The 19888-nt window shown below is 36.7% G+C and overlaps 1 protein-coding gene across 3 annotated transcripts in view; it reads right to left on the reverse strand.

The window, feature by feature from the left end:
* Positions 1 to 4413: 4413 nt before the first annotated feature.
* Positions 4414 to 19888, reverse strand: part of LOC123553796 (uncharacterized) — a 48429-nt gene continuing 32954 nt past the window's right edge. For all 3 annotated transcript variants that reach the window (XM_045343449.2, XM_053548790.1, XM_053548789.1), the window contains exons 6-9: positions 17070 to 17279; positions 13686 to 13771; positions 10342 to 10491; positions 4414 to 9808 (exon numbers count right to left, since the gene is read on the reverse strand). In XM_045343449.2, coding sequence (XP_045199384.2) covers positions 9612 to 9808; positions 10342 to 10491; positions 13686 to 13771; positions 17070 to 17279 — 643 coding nt within the window. In that variant the 3' untranslated portion in view covers positions 4414 to 9611. The remainder of the gene's footprint in view (positions 9809 to 10341; positions 10492 to 13685; positions 13772 to 17069; positions 17280 to 19888) is intronic.

Genomic DNA, 19888 nt, shown 5'->3' on the forward strand with positions numbered 1-19888 from the left:
CATCTAATGATAATTAACAAGTGTGCAAAGTTTTAAAGCTATATTTGTTACAGTTTTTGAGAAAAGATGGACCTAAACGTAACTTGTAACCAACGCTGAGGCCAACGATGAAGTGACTACAGTGTACATCAACTATTTTTTTTTTTTCAAAATTCAGATGAGCTAAAGAGAAAAAACATTGACTTTTGCTATAAGATACATACATGTAACCATGAATTAAAAACTACACAAATATTCTCAATATTTAGGTGTAAACATCAGTGAGAACTTCAGCTGGAAATCACACTTACAAAATGTATCAAACAAGGCAAACAATACCCTAAAATACATAACAACTGTTCAAACAAATAACATAAGAGTTAATTTACTGAAACTGCATATAATATTGAAAGCATGTTTTCAGATCATTTACATTATTTTGATTGTAAACTTTAATGTATGTATGTGATTTATGTACATGATACATAACTGTAACTAACCATTTTCAAAAACAACTTAAGAGTTCCCCCCAGACAGTTGCCTCCAAGTCATAGTCAGTTACTGACTGTTGGGAGTATCATGTAGATGAAGGTGAGTTCCATAAGGTAGTGCCCCTGGACCCATTCTATTTTTGATTTACATTAACAACTTTTCAGAAATTCTGAATTGCATCTTAAACCTGTTTGCAGATGACACCAAGTTGACTTCAAAAATTAGTAATGCTGTGGAGATTCTCCTGGAAGAAACATGTTAATTGGCAATACTTGGCAGCTGACTTTCATCACTAAGGAATGTAAACATTTGCATTTTCGAACAAGAGATGACACTGACAATTAGTACAACAAAGATAAGCAGAAAGAAATTAAAGAAACATTGCAGGTAGAAAGTGAAAAAGACCTAGATCTAAAAATGACATTAAGTAAGCACAAAAAAACCCCATCTACGACGTACTGCCCAACAATCAATTCTGATTAAGGCTGGGAAGCTCTTGTCTGGGACAATAAAATGGTTCTCTTATATACAAGATATTTACATTCATTAACAAAGAAATGTTTCTCAATCCATATAAGAGCCTAGTGAGACACTATTAGGAATATGGAACAGTAATTTAGAACTCCAAACTTAACAAGACTCGTAGAACACGACTACATACTGGCCGACAGACATACCGTCATCTGCAAAACAATATACCCCTCCTTCTTCAAAGGGGGCATAATAAAAATAAAATGGCAGTTGAGAATGTGTAGTCTAGAGAAGAGCAACAAGAATATTTGGTGATCTAAGTCGGTCCCCATACAATGAGAGGATGAATGTTTTGGGATAATTAACCTTAGCATGTAAAAGAGATTAAGCAGATATGGTTCATATATTTAATTTGTTTAAAAATATTGAACAGTTTGATAAGATTTTCTTTTTACTGTTTCACAATCAGCTGTTGGGGCACTCACTTAAGCTGCTTGAAAACAAGGGCTAGGGCAGAGCTCAGAAGATGGTACTTTGGGTTTATAGCAGTAGACATGTAGAATGACCTCCCTGAAAATATGGTCATAGTGCTCTCACTTTATAAGGTCTAAATAAAATAAAACATTCAATTTAAGGAGGTAGGTTACCTTCATATTTGTATGTGCGCATGTCCAACCGGAAGCTACCGTGACGATTTACGATGACGTTTACGACAAATTAAATGTGTTTCTATATTCATTCTCCTGAAAACAAATCATGAATCTGCCTCCGATCTGATACTTTATGGTTTAATAATGCAGAAATAATGAATCAATTGCCGCAGAGACGCTTCAAAACAATGTTGCCTTCAAATGACGTCATTGACGTCATGACGTTACGTGTCAGTTACCGCGCAAAATTAATAGCTTTTATTTTGAAAGTACGTAATTCTGTGCATTTTCCTTATTTTAACTATCTTCAAATAACAAATATTTGCTGAAATATTTGTTTTGAATCTTTTGCTCTGAATAATCATCAATATTTTGCTTCTTTTATGTAGTTATATTGAAACGTTATGCGGATTGTAAGAAAATGGATGATGGTAACCAATGTTATTTGGAATATAGTTGGATGAAAGGTTACTTGTAACGGCCATTTTCAAATAAAAAATCTAGCAGTTTGATTTGTAATACCTATTTTTCAGGTTCCGTTGATAATTTGTTACTTATATACTAAAAATAAGATCTAAAACTGTTCAAATTTCAGTAGAAAAATGTGGTTCCTTAAATTTGATTGATTTTACCATGGAAACGAAGCCCGTGACCTATGTATCTAAATGTAAAATTCAAAAGCGTTGACACTGGTCTTTTTAAGAAACACAACTTCGGCTTTTTATTTTCATTTCAACAATATCCATTAGAATAATATCAGCATGGTGAACGATTTTTCCATGAAAAATGCCAGGCGAGGGGTACTGCCGTATGTATTCTAAGCTGTGAAATTTGTTTGAATCAATGCAAATAACAAGAAAATATAACTTACGTTAGAAATAATATGTTTTAAAGCTACATTAACTAGAAAGATAATCTTATTCAATATTTTTTATAAGAAATTACGACAAAAAGCAAGATATAAGCTATTTTAAACATCTCTGTTGCCATGGTTACTGTAAACTTTATGAAAAATAGGGTACCATGTAAAGTGCATGGTATTTTGCTTATAATATTTCCCAAATATTCCATGTTAGTCATTAACAGAATGCCACTTAAGCCGTCGAAAACCCCTACTTTTATACATAGTTGTTTAAAAATGAGAGAAAATGCGTTACCATGGAAACACGAGCCCCGCGACATATGCATTTAAAGCTTATATTAGAAAGCTAACGTGCATACTAGTAAAATTATCAATTATGCAGACTTCTACGGATATCAATGAAACTAAAATACACTGAAAAGTGTTAAATATCCGTATTTTCCGTCTTCTTTTAATATGAAATACCTTTAGAGGGTCATGTTCTTCAAACCTAGATAAAAATTGAATTTGAAGATACAGAGACAAACGAAATTGAGATTGTAGCAGGTAAAACTTCATATTACACGAAATACAAACAAATGCTGCGGTTAAACTAACTTGAATTTACCCTTGTAACAAGGTAACCTACCTCCTTAATGCCAAAAAAAGAGGAACTGATGGAATGGCGAGACGGTTAAATTTAAAACAAGAGTTGTCACTATTGGTGACAAAAGCCCCCAAAGTGTGCCCAAAAATGCTGCTACAGTTGTCTGTGCAAAAAAATTACACATCATTTCGTGACCTTGATCATGACCCAAGAGACTTGAGTCATATGTGTGACACACCTCAATATGGTTAACATTAGTGTCAAATTATTCTCAAATACCTTGATAAATGAACAAGAGTTATGGACCAGACAAGAAACACGGTTGAATTCTAAGTGTGACCATGAACTTGGAGCTAGGGGTCTGGGTCTTGTGCATGACACGTCATCTCAATATGGTTAACATTTATGCCGAGTAATTTTAAAATCCCTTCATCAATGGCAGAGTTATGGACCGGACAAGCAATAGACACCGTTAACATTTAAGTGTGACATTGACCTTAGAGCTAGGTGTCTGGATCTTGTGCAAGTTTTGGACTGGACACAAAACACACCCTTTCAACCTTTGACTTCTGTGATCTTGACCTTGGAGCTAGGGATCTGGGCCTTGCACATGACATGTCGTCTCGTTATGGTAAACATTTATGCAAAGTTATTTCAAAATCCCTTCATCAATGCCAGAGTTATGGACCAGACAAGAAACACACCCGGTTAACCTTTTACCTCTAAGTCTGACCTTGACCTTGAAGCTAGGGCTAGGGTCTTGCTAATGACACGTCGTCTCATTATTGTAAACATTTATGCCAATTTATTTGAAAATCAATTTATGGATGAAAAGTTACAGCCCAGGCAAGATTTACAGGGACATACACATGGACGGACGCATGGACAGTGTGATTTTAATATGCCCACCTTACCTTAGGGGGCATAAAAAACAAATGCCTTGTAACTTGTCTTGCTATATGCATTTAGAACACAAAAAGGAGCAGACATGAGTAAGCCCTTATTATTTGTCTTGAAATTTCTCCTGATGAAAATGAGTTATTTGCTTTTGATGTAATATTGCTAAGGAGCTAACTAGTTCAAACCTTTACAGACTGTCAATCAGTCATCCTGACATAGATAGCCTTTCTGTCCCTCTGTGCAAAAAAAAGCTGGTTAGCCTTTCTATCCCTCTGCACAGGTAGGTGGTAAGGTGCTGTCACAACTTTTTGTTTACAACAGAAAGAGATACATGACATTATAAATGGATTCACTATGCCTATAGACTACATAGAGGAACTTGTTTCTAAACATATGGGCTCAGTGCACAGTAGATGAAAATACAACATAAACATTAAATAATTGTCTATAAAAAGGAAGAGAAATGTAATATGTACTTCTTTATCATTTTAATAATGAAAATACATTTAAATTAGAAATACATTAAAAAAAAGTTGAACGAGAGGACTTTTCAATTGATGGGCCTTTAAACATTCTACTGTAACTATTTTAAAGATTTACAGAGTAAGGCCCTTTTGTCAGCCATGTGTATTTCCATATTGCTGGGGTATCAAAATGCATCTGAACAAAATCAATTGAAAAAGAAATGTTTTGGATCTAAAAATAAAATATAATATTTATATTCAATACAGACAAATAAATATCTCCTCTATTCTACATAGTAACATGAAAAATATTCCATTGAAATTATGATAAAGAATATTTATGTAAAAATAAATTTACATAATGAACACATTAATGAAAAATATTAAGCAGTACGCAACAATAACACAGAGGTGACTGACAACATGAAACTAACAAAAGGTGACTGTTGTAAAATCATGCTGAAACTAGAGCTGCTTTTGAGAAAAGCGAATGTCTCCCACAACTGCCTAATCATCTAAATAGCAAGTCAGTCTTTATTTACTGTTTACTCACTACAATTCAAGGGCCAGAACTCCAAAATGCCTCGACCGATTTGGCTCATTATCGAACTTGTCCGAGGTCTTATGGTCAAACACATTTTGTTCAAATTTGGTGAAGATCGGATGAGAAATGTTCAACTTAAGAGTGCGGACAAGAGCAAACCATTGACAAGAGTAAAAACACTGTTTCGGTAATTCAAGGGCCATAATTCCGAAGTGCCTGGCCCAATTTGGGTAGATATCAAGCATGGCTGAGGTCTTATAGTCAAACACATTTTGTTCAAGTTTGGTGAAGCTTGCACTTAAAGCGCACATAAAGTGCCCCAAAGGGACTCCTATACTACTAATGATTAGTAGTATATGGGCCGTTTTAGCTCCCAAGACCTGAGCATATTTCTGAAATTCAAGGGCCTTAATTCCGAAGTGCCTGCACATATTTGGCTAGTTATTGAACTTGGCCGAGGTCTTATGGTCAAACACATTTTGTAAACTTTTGGTGAAGATCGGATGAGAAATGTACGACTTAAGAGTGCGGACAAGGTTTGTGACAGACACACACACACACAGACAGGAAGACAGACACACACACACAGACTGGAGTAAATCAATATGTCTCCCACACCACTGTGTGGTGAGAGACATAATTAACAGAACTGCCCATTGACAAAATGATGAAATCAACATTTCTTGAAAGTATAAGAAGGGTATATCCAAACAAAGTATGTAATAAAATATGATGCAATTGTAAAATCAAACACACAATCATAAAGTCTACGTAAAACCTTTGATGGTAATAGATAATTTCTTCAACTAATTTCTTCAATTAATCTTATCTTTTGCCAAACTGATGCAGGTCTATATTCCTTTAATCTCCTTCCACCATATGAAGATATTCTTTATAAATGACTTTTGTCTCTCATTTCATTTACTGAAAATTTCAGTATCATAAATCATATTCAAATAAGGAGTAATTGAATGTTTTAATATTCATTAATATCCGAAAGTTGTTACAAAAAAATATGTGTTAGAAAATATATACAATTATTGGCAATTGTATTATTCAATACAATGTGTTATTCACAAGAAGGCGGAGATACTGATACAAGCCAAAGCCAGGGTATTTACTGACTTCTTCTGGCAATTGATAACAACATATGAGCTGCGCCATGAGAAAATCAACATTGTGGCTTTGCGCATCTGCACAGTCTGGTCAGGTTCCATGCTGTTCGCTAACAGATTCTCTTATTCCAATAGGCTTTGAAACCGAACAGAATGGATCCTGACCAGACCGTGCGGATGCTGGTTTTCTCATGGCGCGGCTCATATATATTCTATTATATCATTCAATGTTGCAAACATACAAAACTTCATAAATTCAAAATCTTAAAATCTTTCATAACTATCAAATCAGTCAAGAGTAGATCAATTTTAAATATAAAACAGTTTACATTAAAAAAACAGATTTCAAAGTGTTTAGTTCAAATACATGCACTTTATTCTAATATGTAATATATATCCTCTATTATAAATCAACTCAATGGAAGCAAACATTACAGAATTTTTGAAAAGATAGCAAAAGTGAAAGCAAATGGTATACAAGGCAGTGCCTTTGTCTTCCATGTAACTAATACAATACATAGTAATACTGGGAACCAAGCAGTATAGCCACTTCTCTAGTTTTAGATCTTATATTCCACAGAGAAAAACTAGATGCCCACAGGCAACATGTAGAGCCCACCAGCTGTCAAAAGAACTAACATTTATGATACTATTTGGCAGCACCAGAACTAATTGTGGCAAACATTTTTGCCAAGTTATTTCAGAACATCTCCATCCATGGCTAAGTTAAAGCCCAGACAAGATAAACTGCATCAACATTTGACCTTTGACCCTAAGAGTGAACTTGAGCTTTCAACTACTTACCCTGACAGACGGTCTCATTGAGGCAAACAATTGTGCCAAGTTATTTAGGAAACTCTTATTCCATAGCTGAGTTACAGCCCAGACTAGGAAAACTGCACCAAGTTTTTAAATTTAACCTCTAAGTATGACCTTGACCTTTAAGCTAACAATCTAGTTGTTGCAAATGACACATCTTAGGGCAAACATTTGTGCCAAAGTATTTAAGAATCCCTCAATCTATGGCTGAGTCACAGCCAGGACAGCACCAAGTTATGACCTTTGACCTAAAAATATTTTGACCTTTGACCTAAAAGTATGACTTTGACCTTTAAGCTACCAATCTGGTTCTTGCACATGATGCGCCATGTCATTGAGGCAAATATATGTGCTAAGTTATCTAAGAATCCGTTAATCCATGGATTAGTTACAGCCTGGACAAACTCGGACAGACGCACAAACACAAACCGCCATTGTGACAACTATGTCGAGCTCACCACCAATGGGATCGACAAAAAAACAGTAAAAACATTTATCTTTTGTTAGAGGTAGCAGTTTTGACCAATGAGAAGAAGTTAAGTTATTAAAAATAAAATAAAAAGCATTAGACAACTTTGGTATAAATTGGTATAATGAAGTATCAAAATTTTTATGGCAAAATTTTAAGTATTACCATGCTTTGATATATTTATAAACTGGATGTTTCAAGTATAAAAACACTAAAAGTTTACCAACACAGAGAAATCTATAGCACACTTCAAACATAAAATAAGGGGACAATGATGGCCCTAGATCGTTCAATGGAAGTTCCAGCTTGCTTGAAGAATTCTGGAATAGGGTCATGTCAGGAAAATATGTGAATTTATTCTGAAATTTAGGCAACTGTTTTCTAACCATTAGAATTTAAAGTTTGTACTACACATATATTTCGGGAAAAGTGACTTTTTGCCTTTGTAATAGTGGCAATGTTTTCGACAAACTGGAATAGTTTGAACAAACCTGGAATAGAGTTAACACAAAAACATTTGAATGAAATTATTTTTGAAATAAGTCAGCAAGTTCTCAAAGTTCCCACTAAAGCCATACAAGAACTTGCTTTGCCCCTGTCAACACCTTTATTTACCATAGTGGAACACTGTGAAGGGATTTGGCTGAACACCAATGGAACATTTACTTTAAATTATTTATAAATAGGACAAACAGTTTCAGAGGTGAATATTCTGAGAGTTTCCTATGTAGCAATGTTAGGAAAACTAGCACTGCCCCTAGTGGCCATGTTTTCTTACAAATCAACATGGCTTGAAGGAATTTGGTAAAAGGTCACACAAGGAACATAGCTGTGACAAATATTTTGAAGTTGCATGGCAACCAAAATTCTGTATAGATTAACTAAATTTGAAAGAATCTGAAAAGGGACCAGCAAAGAAACATTCCTGTTAAGCCTGGCTGATATTAGCCTAGCAAGTTATTTTCATATATTCTTTAAAGATCAAACATTCCTAAACACTCACCATAATGCACTTTGAAAAATCTCTGCTACTTTGTCAGCATAAAAACTGGTAAGTATACTAGGCATTGAGGACATTCATTCTTACTCGTACACTTTAAAAATGTAACCTTAGTACACTGTATTTGTCGTAAAAGCTGTTTCTAATTATTTACACTTGAGAACTTAGCTGAAAAATTTCAGCTCAGAGATGTGTATATGCCTTTATGGATCTCTGAGTTGAAACGTATCCCGTACTGAAGCCTAATCAGAAATCGTGCCAGAAGTCTGTCACACTATAATTTCATCAAATGAAATGCAATAGACTAACCTTTTACTTTAAAATATTTCTAATCCAATTTTCTTTTGATCCGACATAAAATAATCCATGCAACTTAATTTGAACATAAGTTATACACACAAGTTTCAAATGGGTACACTTGTCTGCAATATTTTTGTCTGCAACTGCAGTTGTCACTTCATCAGGGTACACTTCATTTTGAAAACCAAAAGGCACAGAATAGTTATTCACTGGCCTTTTCTGAGAACTTAAACCTTCTAAGGTATTTCTTTTTTATGACCTTTATGGAAAATGGTTATGTTTATGATTAAATTAAATTCACAAATATGCAAAATTTTGATCTTGATTTTCAAAAATAACCACATGCTCTGAACTTTTGCAAGACGTCATCAGTTTTTCAAGAGAGACTGTGCGAGATCTTGCAGTTTGACACTGGTTAGTTAACCAAATGGGGTTTCACCATAACTTAATGGATGTGACCATCAGAAAATAAAAACATCAGTTATGGTAGCCAGAACTATTGAGAACTAAACTTGGGACCCCGTGTGTCGGTATCTTCAGCTGCCCTTCCTAAGCTGCAATGCTGCCTTCAACATATTTGCAGACTGAAGATTTAATATAGAGCTTCCAAAGTTTGTTTGTTTGTTTTGGGTTTAACACCATTTTTCAACAGTATTTCAGTCATGTAACAGCAGGCAGTTAACCTAACCAGTGTTCCTGGATTCTGTACCAGTACAAACCTGTTCTCTGCAAGTAACTGCCAACTTCCCCACATGAATCAGAGGTGGAGGACTAATGATTTCAGACACAATGTCGTTTATCAAATAGTCATGGAGAACATACGCCCTGCCCGAGGATTGAACTCACGACCCCACGATCCGTAGACCAACCCTCTACCTACTGAGCTAAGCAGGCGGGCCTAGAGCTTCCAAAGATTCTTCAAAAACATTTTTTGAATATATTTTCTGGAAAGTATTTGATTCATGACATGTAAGTTTTCAGGTAAGATTTTACACTCTGTCTGCATATAGGACATTGCTTAAGTGGTTTTCCACATGGTTCGCATGAAATGAAATGTCCACATGGTGTGAAGGTGATTTCAATGTCCAGCTCCATACAGATCTTACACAGTCTTTGATCCTTCAATTGCTGATATTCATTTTCTATTGAAGAAGCACCTGAAATTAAACAATTACTTCACAATTGTCACCTAAGAATAGACTGAACATTTAACAAAGACCTGTCAAATTCATATGCAAACACAACTCATACAGATTATAAATCAATTTTATTTATTTTCATTTTGTTGGGTTTAACGTCGCACCGACACAATTTTAGGTCATATGGCGACTTTCCAGCTTTAATGGTGGAAGAAGACCCTAGGTGCCCCTCCGTGCACAATTTCATCACGAGCGGGCACCTGGGTAGAACCACTGACCTTCCGTAAGCCAGCTGGATGGCTTCCTCACGTGAAGAATTCTACGCCCCAAATGAGGTTTCGAACCCACATCGATGAGGGGCAAATGGTTTGAAGTCAACGACTCTAACCACTCGGCCACGGTGGCCCCTTGATTATAAATCAAGGGTAAGGACTCTTTTAAAAAGAATAAGATTAAAGGTATCACAAATCAAAGAGAAATTTAAACTATATAAGGCTGATGTATCTGTAAAATATAAGTTAAGGAAATGAGGACAAATTTCCAATATTTACATGAAGTTGGAACATTCTTTCCATGTTTTGAGGTCTGAGAACTCCCAGCAGCTCCTGTTCTACTGGAGATATCCATGGAAACAGTTTCCTGCTGGCACCTTTCTCTTTCTACAGCATCAATTAGTTCATTCAAATCTGTCATTTCAGCTCCTGCAAAACAATATATGACAGGATGACAGATAAATGTGGACCATACTTATGAACAAACAAGAGCTTTTTGTAAAACACATAAGCCCAAAATACTTTAAAAACACTAGGGGTCCTCTATTCACTATGGGCAAACATTAAAGTACTGTGCTGAAATCATGTTCAGTCTAGAGATCACTGTGAACTTGTCTTCTGACCTACTGACCTTAATAGGATTAGCGGGCACCTATTGACTACAGGCAATTACCCTATATAATCTGATGACTGTAGGCCAAAGCATTTTGTAGTTATTGAGCTGAAACTGTTTTCAGTTTAGATCACTGCCTTGACCTTTGACCTACTGACCCCAAAACAATGGAGTATATACTGATCAATGGCAGTCATCCTATGAAGTTAAACAACTGTGGGTCAAGGTCTTCTTCACTTTCTGAGCCTAATATGTTCACTGTTACCTTGACATCTGACCTACTGATCCCCAAAACAACAGAATCATCCGCTGACCACAAGCAATCGTCCTATGAAGTTTAAGAAACATAGGCCACAGAATTCTTTAATTATTGAACGGAAACCATTTTTTCTTTTCAAGGCCACTGAGTCCTTGACCTTTGACCTACTGACCCTCAATATGGTAGAGATTATCTCTGAACACAGATAATCATCCAATGATCTTTGACAACTGCAAGCCAAAACAATCCATAGTAATACAGCGGAAATCAGTTGCAGTCTTGAGGAATTGTGACCTTGACCTTTAACCTATTGACCCTAAAACAACAGGTGCAATCTGCTGACCACAGGAAATCACCTTTATGAAGTCTGACAACTCTAGGAAGACATTCTTAAGTTTTTGAGCTAAAATAATTTCCTGTCTTAAGGTAACTATGACCTTGACCTAATGATTGAAAACTACAGGAGTCATCTACTAACCACTGAAGACCACCATATGAAGTCTGATCATATTGAGACCAAGCAAACTCTAGCTATTGATCAGAAAATGACTGGTCTACAGACTGAATGACAATGAGCAAAACAATATAAATTTCTAAATTCTTTAGAGGGGGCATATAAATAACACTTATATACGAACTACATTTGACAACATCACCCGCCCGCTTAGCTCAGTAGGTAGAATGTCGGTCTACGGATAGTGGGGTTGCAAGTTCGATCCTGGGGCGGGGCGTATGTTCTCCGTGACTATTTGATAAATGACATTGTGTCTGAAATCATTAGTCCTCCACCTCTGATTCATGCGGGGAAGTTTGCAGTTACTTGCGGAGGCTACGTTTGTACTGGTACAGAATCCAGTAACACTGGTTATGTTAACTGCCCTTCGTTACATGACTGAAATACTGGCGAAAAACGGCGTTAACCCCAAAACAAACAAACAAACATTTGACAACAAGACCTGTCACTATTGGTGACAAATACCCCCAAAGCATGCCAAAGAATGCTACAGCTGTCTGCGCAAAAAAATCCCGCATCATTTTGTGACCTTTTCCTTGACCCCAGAGACCCTGGTCATAAGCGTGACACACCTTCTCAATATGGTTAACATTTGTGTCAAATTATTTTCAAATCCCTTTATAAATGGCAGAGTTATGAACCAGACAAGAAACACCTTCAACTTCTAAGTGTGACCTTGACCTTAGAGCTAGTGGTCTAGATCTTGTGCATGACATGGGAACATTTATGTCAAGTAATTTTAAAATCCCTTCATCAATGGCAGTTATGGATCGGACAAGAAACAGATCCTGTTAACCTTTAACCTTTAGCCTGCTGGCAGCAAGTGATTCTGCCTTTGTGACCAGTGCAGATCAAGATCAGCCTGCACATCCATGCAGTCTGATCATGGTCTGCACTGTTGGCTATTCAGTCAGTAAATTTCCAGTGAACACCCCTTTGAGTAATAAGCGGTACTGCCCAAATTAAATGATGGACCTGTTCATTTTAGAAATTAAGCAAGGTAAAGGTTAACTTCCAAGTGTGACCTTGACCTTAGAGCTAGGGGTCTGGATCTTGCACATGGCATGTCGTCTCATTATGGAGAACATTTATGCCAAGTAATTTAAAAAATCTCTTCATCAATTGCAGAGTTATGGACTGGACAAGAAACAGACCCTGTTAACCTTTGACCTCTAAGTGTGACCTTGACCTTGAAGCTATATTTTTCCTCCCTGTGATCTATATGAACAATATCTTACCTCCCTGTGTTCTATGTGAACAATATCTTACCTCCCTGTGTTCTATGTGAACAATATCTTATTTCCCTGTGTTGTATGTGAACAATATCTTACCTCCCTGTTATCTATGTGAACAATTCCTTATCTCCCTGTGTTCTATGTAAACAATATCTTACCTCCCTGTGATCTATGTGAACAATATCTTACCTCCCTGTGTTCTATGTGAACAATACCTTATCTCCCTGTGATCTTTGTGAACAATATCTTACCTCCCTGTGTTCTATGTAAACAATATCTTACCTCCCTGTGATCTATGTGAACAATATCTTACCTCCCTGTGTTCTATGTAAACAATATCTTACCTCCCTGTGATCTATGTAAACAATATATTACCTCCCTGTTTTCTATGTGAACAATATCTTATCTCCCTGTGTTCTATCCGAACAATATTTTACCTCCCTGTGTTCTATGTGAACAATACCTTATCTCCCTGTGATCTTTGTGAACAATATCTTACCTCCCTGTATTCTATGTAAAACAATATCTTACCTCCCTGTGTTCTATGTCAAACAATATCTTACCTCCCTGTGTTCTATGTGAACAATATATTACCTCCCTGTGATCTATGTAAACAATATTTTACCTCCCCCCCCTTTATGTAAATAATATCTTACCTCCCTGTGTTCTATGTGAACAATATCTTACCTCCCTGTGATCTATGTTAACAATATTTTACCTCCCTGTGTTCTATGTGAACAATATGATATCTTACCTCCCTGTATTCTATGTAAACAATATCTTACCTCCCTGTGTTGTATGTGAACAATATCTTACCTCCCTGTGTTCTATGTGAACAATATATTACCTGCCTGTGATCTATGTGAACAATATAATACCTCCCTGTGTTCTATGTAATCAATATCTTACCTCCCTGTGTTCTATGTAATCAGTATTTTACCTCCCTGTTATCTACGTGAACAATATTTTACCTGCCTGTGTTCTATGTAAACAATATCTTACCTGCCAGTGTCCTGTGTTGCAGTACAACAGTGTTCACAAGCTTCTTATCATACCCCATGCTTAACACTAGCTTTACTATCTCAGAACTGAAACATCAATTTGCAGACCACTTTACATTAAGTGTTTACACACTGATCACAAATTGTTTCAGTTACTCAAAAAACATCCTGGGTTAACTGATTCCCAAGTTATTGATCGGAAATACCTTTCCATTTTCAGGTCCATGTGACCTTGACCTTTGATAGAGTGACACCCAAACAAAATAGAAGTCATCTTCTCTGTAAGTCCTATCACCCTATGAAGTTTCAATGTTAAGGGTCAAACGATTGCCAAGTTATTGATTGGAAACGGCTTTCCATGATCTTGCCCCTGTGACCTTGATGGAGTGACCCAAAAATTGATAGGGGTCATCTACTCTGCAAGTCCAATCATCCTAAGAAGTTTTAACATTCTTGGTTAAGTGATGGTCAAGTTATTGATCAGAAACAGTTTTTCATGTCCAGGACCCTGTGACCTTGACCTTTAATGGAGTGACCCAAAATCATTAGGAGCCAATTACCTACTCAACATGTCCAATTGTCCTATGAAGTTAAAACATTCTTGGTCAAGTGGCTCTCAAGTTATTGTACAGAAACAATTTTCCATGTTCAGGCCCCTGTGACTGTGACCTTTAAATAGAGTGACCCAAAAATCATTAGGGGTCATCTGCTCTGCATAATGGTTAGTTGTTTTCTATTTATAGTAACTGTCTATCTTTTTTGTAACGGTGTTCTTGATTATAAACCCAAGATGTACAAACTTACATGCTGAATACCATTTGTGGAAAGTTTCAGGTCTTTAGATCACAAACTTATCCAGCAGTCAGTGACACAATACAAATCATGCTTGAGGATGCAAAGGTGTGGACTTTATGTACAGGTGGTGTTTTAGCAGGTCACAGTACACTAATCATGCTTAAGGATGCAAAGGTGTGGACTTTATGTACAGGTGGTGTTTTAGCAGGTCACAGTACACTAAAAATGTATCTGTAAATGGAACAAGGCAGTCTGAAAGACAGCTAAATCCCCCGCCACTGCTATGGATAGTGAAAGGGTAAACCTTTGATTTTAGCTGTGACCTTGACCTTGAACTGACATGGCTGACTCATGAATTCTGCACAACGTCTTGATGAGGTGATCATTTGACCCAAGTTTCATGAAAATCCTTCAAGGGGTTTAGGAGATACAGAGCTGAAACCTTTGACCTTCAGTTGTGACCTTGACCTTGAGTTGACATGGCTGACTCATGAGTTCTTGATGAGGTGATCATTTGACCCAAGTTTGATGAAAATCCTTCAAGGGGTTTAGGAGATACAGAGTGGACACAAAATGGAAGGCTCAAATCTTCGACCCTTAGTTGTGACCTTGACCTTGAGCTGGCATGGTTGACTCATAATTTCTGCACATCGTTTTGATGAGGTAATCATTTTACCCAAGTTTTATAAAATTCCTTCAAGGGGTTTAGCGGACACGAAATGGAAGGCTCAAACCTTTGACCTTCAGTTGTGACCTTGACCTTGAGCCGACATGGCTGACTCGTAAGTTCTGCACATCGCCTTGATGAGGTGATCGTTTGACCCAAGTTTGAAGAAAATCCTTCAAGGAGTTTAGGAGATATAGAGCGGACACAAAATGGAAGGCTCAAACCTTTGACCCTAAGTTGTGACCTTGACCTTGAGCCGGCATGACTGACTCATGGGTTCTGCACATCGTCTTGATGAGGTGATCATTTGACCCAAGTTTGATAAAATTCCTTCAAGGGATTTAGGAGATATAGAGCGGACACGAAATGGAAGGCTCAAACCTTTGAACTTGAGTTGTGACCTTGACCTTGAGCCGACAAGGCTGACCCATGGGTTCTGCACATCGTCTTGATGAGGTGATCATTTGACCCAAGTTTCAGGAAAATCCTTCAAGGAGTTTAGAAGATATAGAGCGGACACGAAATGGAAGGCTCAAAACCTTTGACCCTAAGTTGTGACCTTGACCTTGAGTCAGCATGGCTGACTCATGGGTTCTGCACATCGTCTTGATGAGGTGATCATTTGACCCAAGTTTTATAAAATTCCTTCAAGGGGTTTATGAGATATAGAGCGGACACAAAATGGCAGGCTCAAACCTTTGACCTTGAGTTGTGACCTTGACCTTGAACTGACAAGGCTGACTTATGGGTTCTGCACATCTTCTTGATGAGGTGATCATTTGACCCAAGTTTCATGAAAATCCTTCAAGGGGTTTAGGAGATATGGACCGGACACGATTTTGTTACGGACGGAAGGATGGACGGAAAGACGGACGGAAGCAGACCATTCCTATAATCCCTCCGCCACGGTGGGGGATTAACTACCGATTTATAGCTTGGTGTTTTCAGCACAGGATGAACTAACTGAAACCCCCCAAAAAGAGTCAGAGGTGCACAACTTAATATGTCGAGTAACATATATAGTTTGATTTACATTGTATACTTTATGAGTTAGGCAATAATGCTCAAAACAAACTTCAAAGTCTTTTAAGCAAAGTCTTTGCCAAATCATGGACCATATATCTGACCTTACTGAATGTAATTCTAAACAACTTCACAACATCACATGCTGCAGATACGTAACTGTGTAAAACATTCCCTTAGTCTAATGACTCTGTCTGAAATACTTTTTGAGATAAGCGCAATAACAAGAGCTGTCCGTAAGACAGCCAGTGCTTGACCATTCGAATCATTGTCCCAGAAGCAGGAATATTACCCTAAATGTTAAAATATCTATTGAGCTTCAATCCAGTATCTGCATTAGTTTTGGAGATAGTAACTTGCATGTTAAACTTTAACCAGGATTTTCTAAGTCCAAAAGGGGGCATAATTTCTCCAAAATACATGTCAGAGATATGGGACTTTGACCCAGTAAGGTTGGTAATTGACGTAGAAAAAATAAGTTTCAAAGCTATATGCCTTTAAATAATAGCCAAATGTACTTGCATGCAAAACTTTATTCAAGGTGTGACGCCAGGCTGAGTAGAACAGCTAGACTATAATGTTGTTGAATGGAAGTCAGACCAATACAATCATATAAATTTTAGCTTCTCGCTAATGCATAATAAAATGTAAACCAGAGTTAATAAAACAGCCCTGTGAGGACATCTTGTGATGCCAAAAACATGTGTGGAGTTTGAAAGCATTTAGTCCAGCAGTTTCTGATAAACTTGAAAACATGCAACTATTTCTGTGATGTAGATAAAAACATCAATAGCTCATTATTTGAAAAAAATCTTACAATCAAGCTAAAATTATGAAATATGATGATGTTCTACCACTTACTATAGAACAGTATAATTTCAACTAACATAATATACAAACCTGGATATACTGGGTGAACTTGACCTACTTCTGTTAACTGATCTACTTCTAGACCTACTTCTAGATGTTGACCTGTTTCTGCTGATTGACCTACTTCTAGAACCACTTCTAGACCTTGACCTACTTCCAGACAGTAACCGTGACTGTAAAAAGTGTGCAAAGCCTTCCTCACTATCACTACCAGAAGAACCACTCTCAACATCACTTTCACTGAAAATATAGAAAACCAGAAATGTATCAACAAGAGGGCCAAGATGGCCCTAGGTCGCTCACCTGAGAAACACACCACAATACACCATAATAGTGTAAACATGTTTGACCTAGTGATTTCATGGAAAAAAATATTCTGACCAATTATCATTAAAATTGGAGCAAAAACAAGTATTTTCTTTGATTTGACCTAGTGACCTAGTTTTTGAACCCAGATGACCCATATTCGAACCTGACCTAGATTTCATCAAGGCTATCATTCTGACCAAATTTCATGAAGATCAATTGAAAAATACAGCCTCTATCGCATACACAAGGTTTTTCTTTGATTTGACCTAGTGACCTAGTTTTTGAACCCAGATGACCCATATTTCGAACTTGACCTAGATTTTATCAAGGCTATCATTTTGACAAAATTTCATGAAGATCAGTTGAAAAATACAGCCTCTATCACATACACGAGGTTTTTCTTTGATTTAACCTAGTGACCTACTTTTTGACTACAGATGACCCATATTCAAATTCTACCTAGATTTCATCAAGGCAATCATTCTGACACTTTCAGGAAGATCAGTTGAAAAATAACAGCCTCTATCGCATACACAAGGTTTCCCTTTGATTTGACCTAGTGACCTACTTTTTGACCCCAGATGACCCATATTCGAACTTGACCTAGATTTCATCAAGGCAATCACTCTGACCAAATTTCATGAAGATCAATTGGAAAATACAGCCTCTATTGCATACACAAGGTTTTTCTTTGATTTGACCTAGTGACCTACTTTTTGATCCCAGATGACCAATAATCAAAATCAAACTAGATTTTATCAAGGCAATCATTCTGACCAAATTTCATAAAGATCAATTGAAAAATACAGCCTCTATCGCATACACAAGGTTTTTCTTTGATTTGACCTAGTGACCTAATTTTTAATCCAAGATGACCCATATTCAAACTTGACCTAGATTTCATCAAGGCAAACATTCTGACTTAATTTCATGAAGATCAATAGAAAAATATAGCCTCTATCGCATACACAATGTTTTTCTTTGATTTGACCTAATGACCTACTTTGTGATCCCAGATGACCCATATTCGAACTTGACCTAGACTTCATCAAGGCAATCATTCTGACCAAAATTCATAAAGATTAATTGAAAAATACAGCCTCTATCGCATACACAATGTTTTTCTTTGATTTGACCTAGTGACCTAGTTTTTAAACCCAGATGACCCATTTTCGAATTCGGCCTAGATTTCATCAAGGTTATCATTCTGACCAAAATTCATTAAGATTAATTGAAAAATACAGCCTCTGTCGCATACACAAGGTTTTTCTTTGATTTGACCTAGTGACCTAGTTTTTGACCCGAGATGACCCATTTTCAAACTCGACCTACATTTCATCAAGGTAATCATCCTGACCAAAATTCATGAAGATTAACTGAAAAATACAGTCTCTATCACATACACAAGGTTTTTCTTTGATTTGACCTAATGACCTACTTTTTGACCCCAGATGACCCATATTCGAACTTGACCTAGATTTCATCAAGGCAATCATTCTGACCAAAATTCATAAAGATTAATTGAAAAATACAGCCTCTATCGCATACACAAGGTTTTTCTTTGATTTGACCTAGTGACCTAGTTTTTAAACCCAGATGACCCATTTTCGAACTCGGCCTAGATTTCATCAAGGTTATCATTCTGACCAAAATTCATTAAGATTAATTGAAAAATACAGCCTCTGTCGCATACACAAGGTTTTTCTTTGATTTGACCTAGTGACCTAGTTTTTGACCCCAGATGACCCATTTTCAAACTCGACCTAGATTTCATCAAGGTAATCATCCTGACCAAAATTCATGAAGATTAACTGAAAAATACAGTCTCTATCACATACACAAGGTTTTTCTTTGATTTGACCTAGTGACCTTGTTTTTGACCCCAGATGACCCATTTTCGAACTCGGCCTAGATTTCAACAAGGTAATCATTCTGACCAAATTTCATGAAGATCAGTTGAAAACTACAGCCTCTGTCGCATACACAAGCTAAATGTTGACGGACAGACAGACGACAGACAGACGACAGACAGACGCCAGACATCGAGTGATCAGAAAAACTCACCTGAGCATTGCTCAGGTGAGCTAAAAATGGATGCTCTAACCCATGTAATTTTAAGACAGAGTTTTGGATAATGCATGTTTCTATGGTGATCATTTTTGCTAAGTTATTTCAATAATAAATCCATGCAAAGGAAGTTTTAAACCAGATACGATTTTCTGGCAAGAAGAAGCAAAACATCTGAAAAGGAAATGTGATCTAAACATTTAATATATGGTTCTAAGTTTAGCACATGACATAATGTCACATCCATGTAAAACTGTTTTTGAGCAGATAAGAAAAAAAAACTTAAATGTAAAACCTCTGAATGTGATGTTGACATGTAGAGGGGATCCTGAATCTTGCATTCAACATATTGTATTCTTACTGGGAATATTTGTGCAAAGATATCAAATATCCATTAGTCCATAAAACAAGAGCTGTCCGTCAAACAGCATGCTTGACTTTCCTAAGTGCTTGAATTAGAGCTTTGCCAGTAA

Source organism: Mercenaria mercenaria, chromosome 7 (assembly GCF_021730395.1).
Source record: "Mercenaria mercenaria strain notata chromosome 7, MADL_Memer_1, whole genome shotgun sequence".
NCBI classification, from domain to species: Eukaryota; Metazoa; Mollusca; class Bivalvia; order Venerida; family Veneridae; genus Mercenaria; species Mercenaria mercenaria.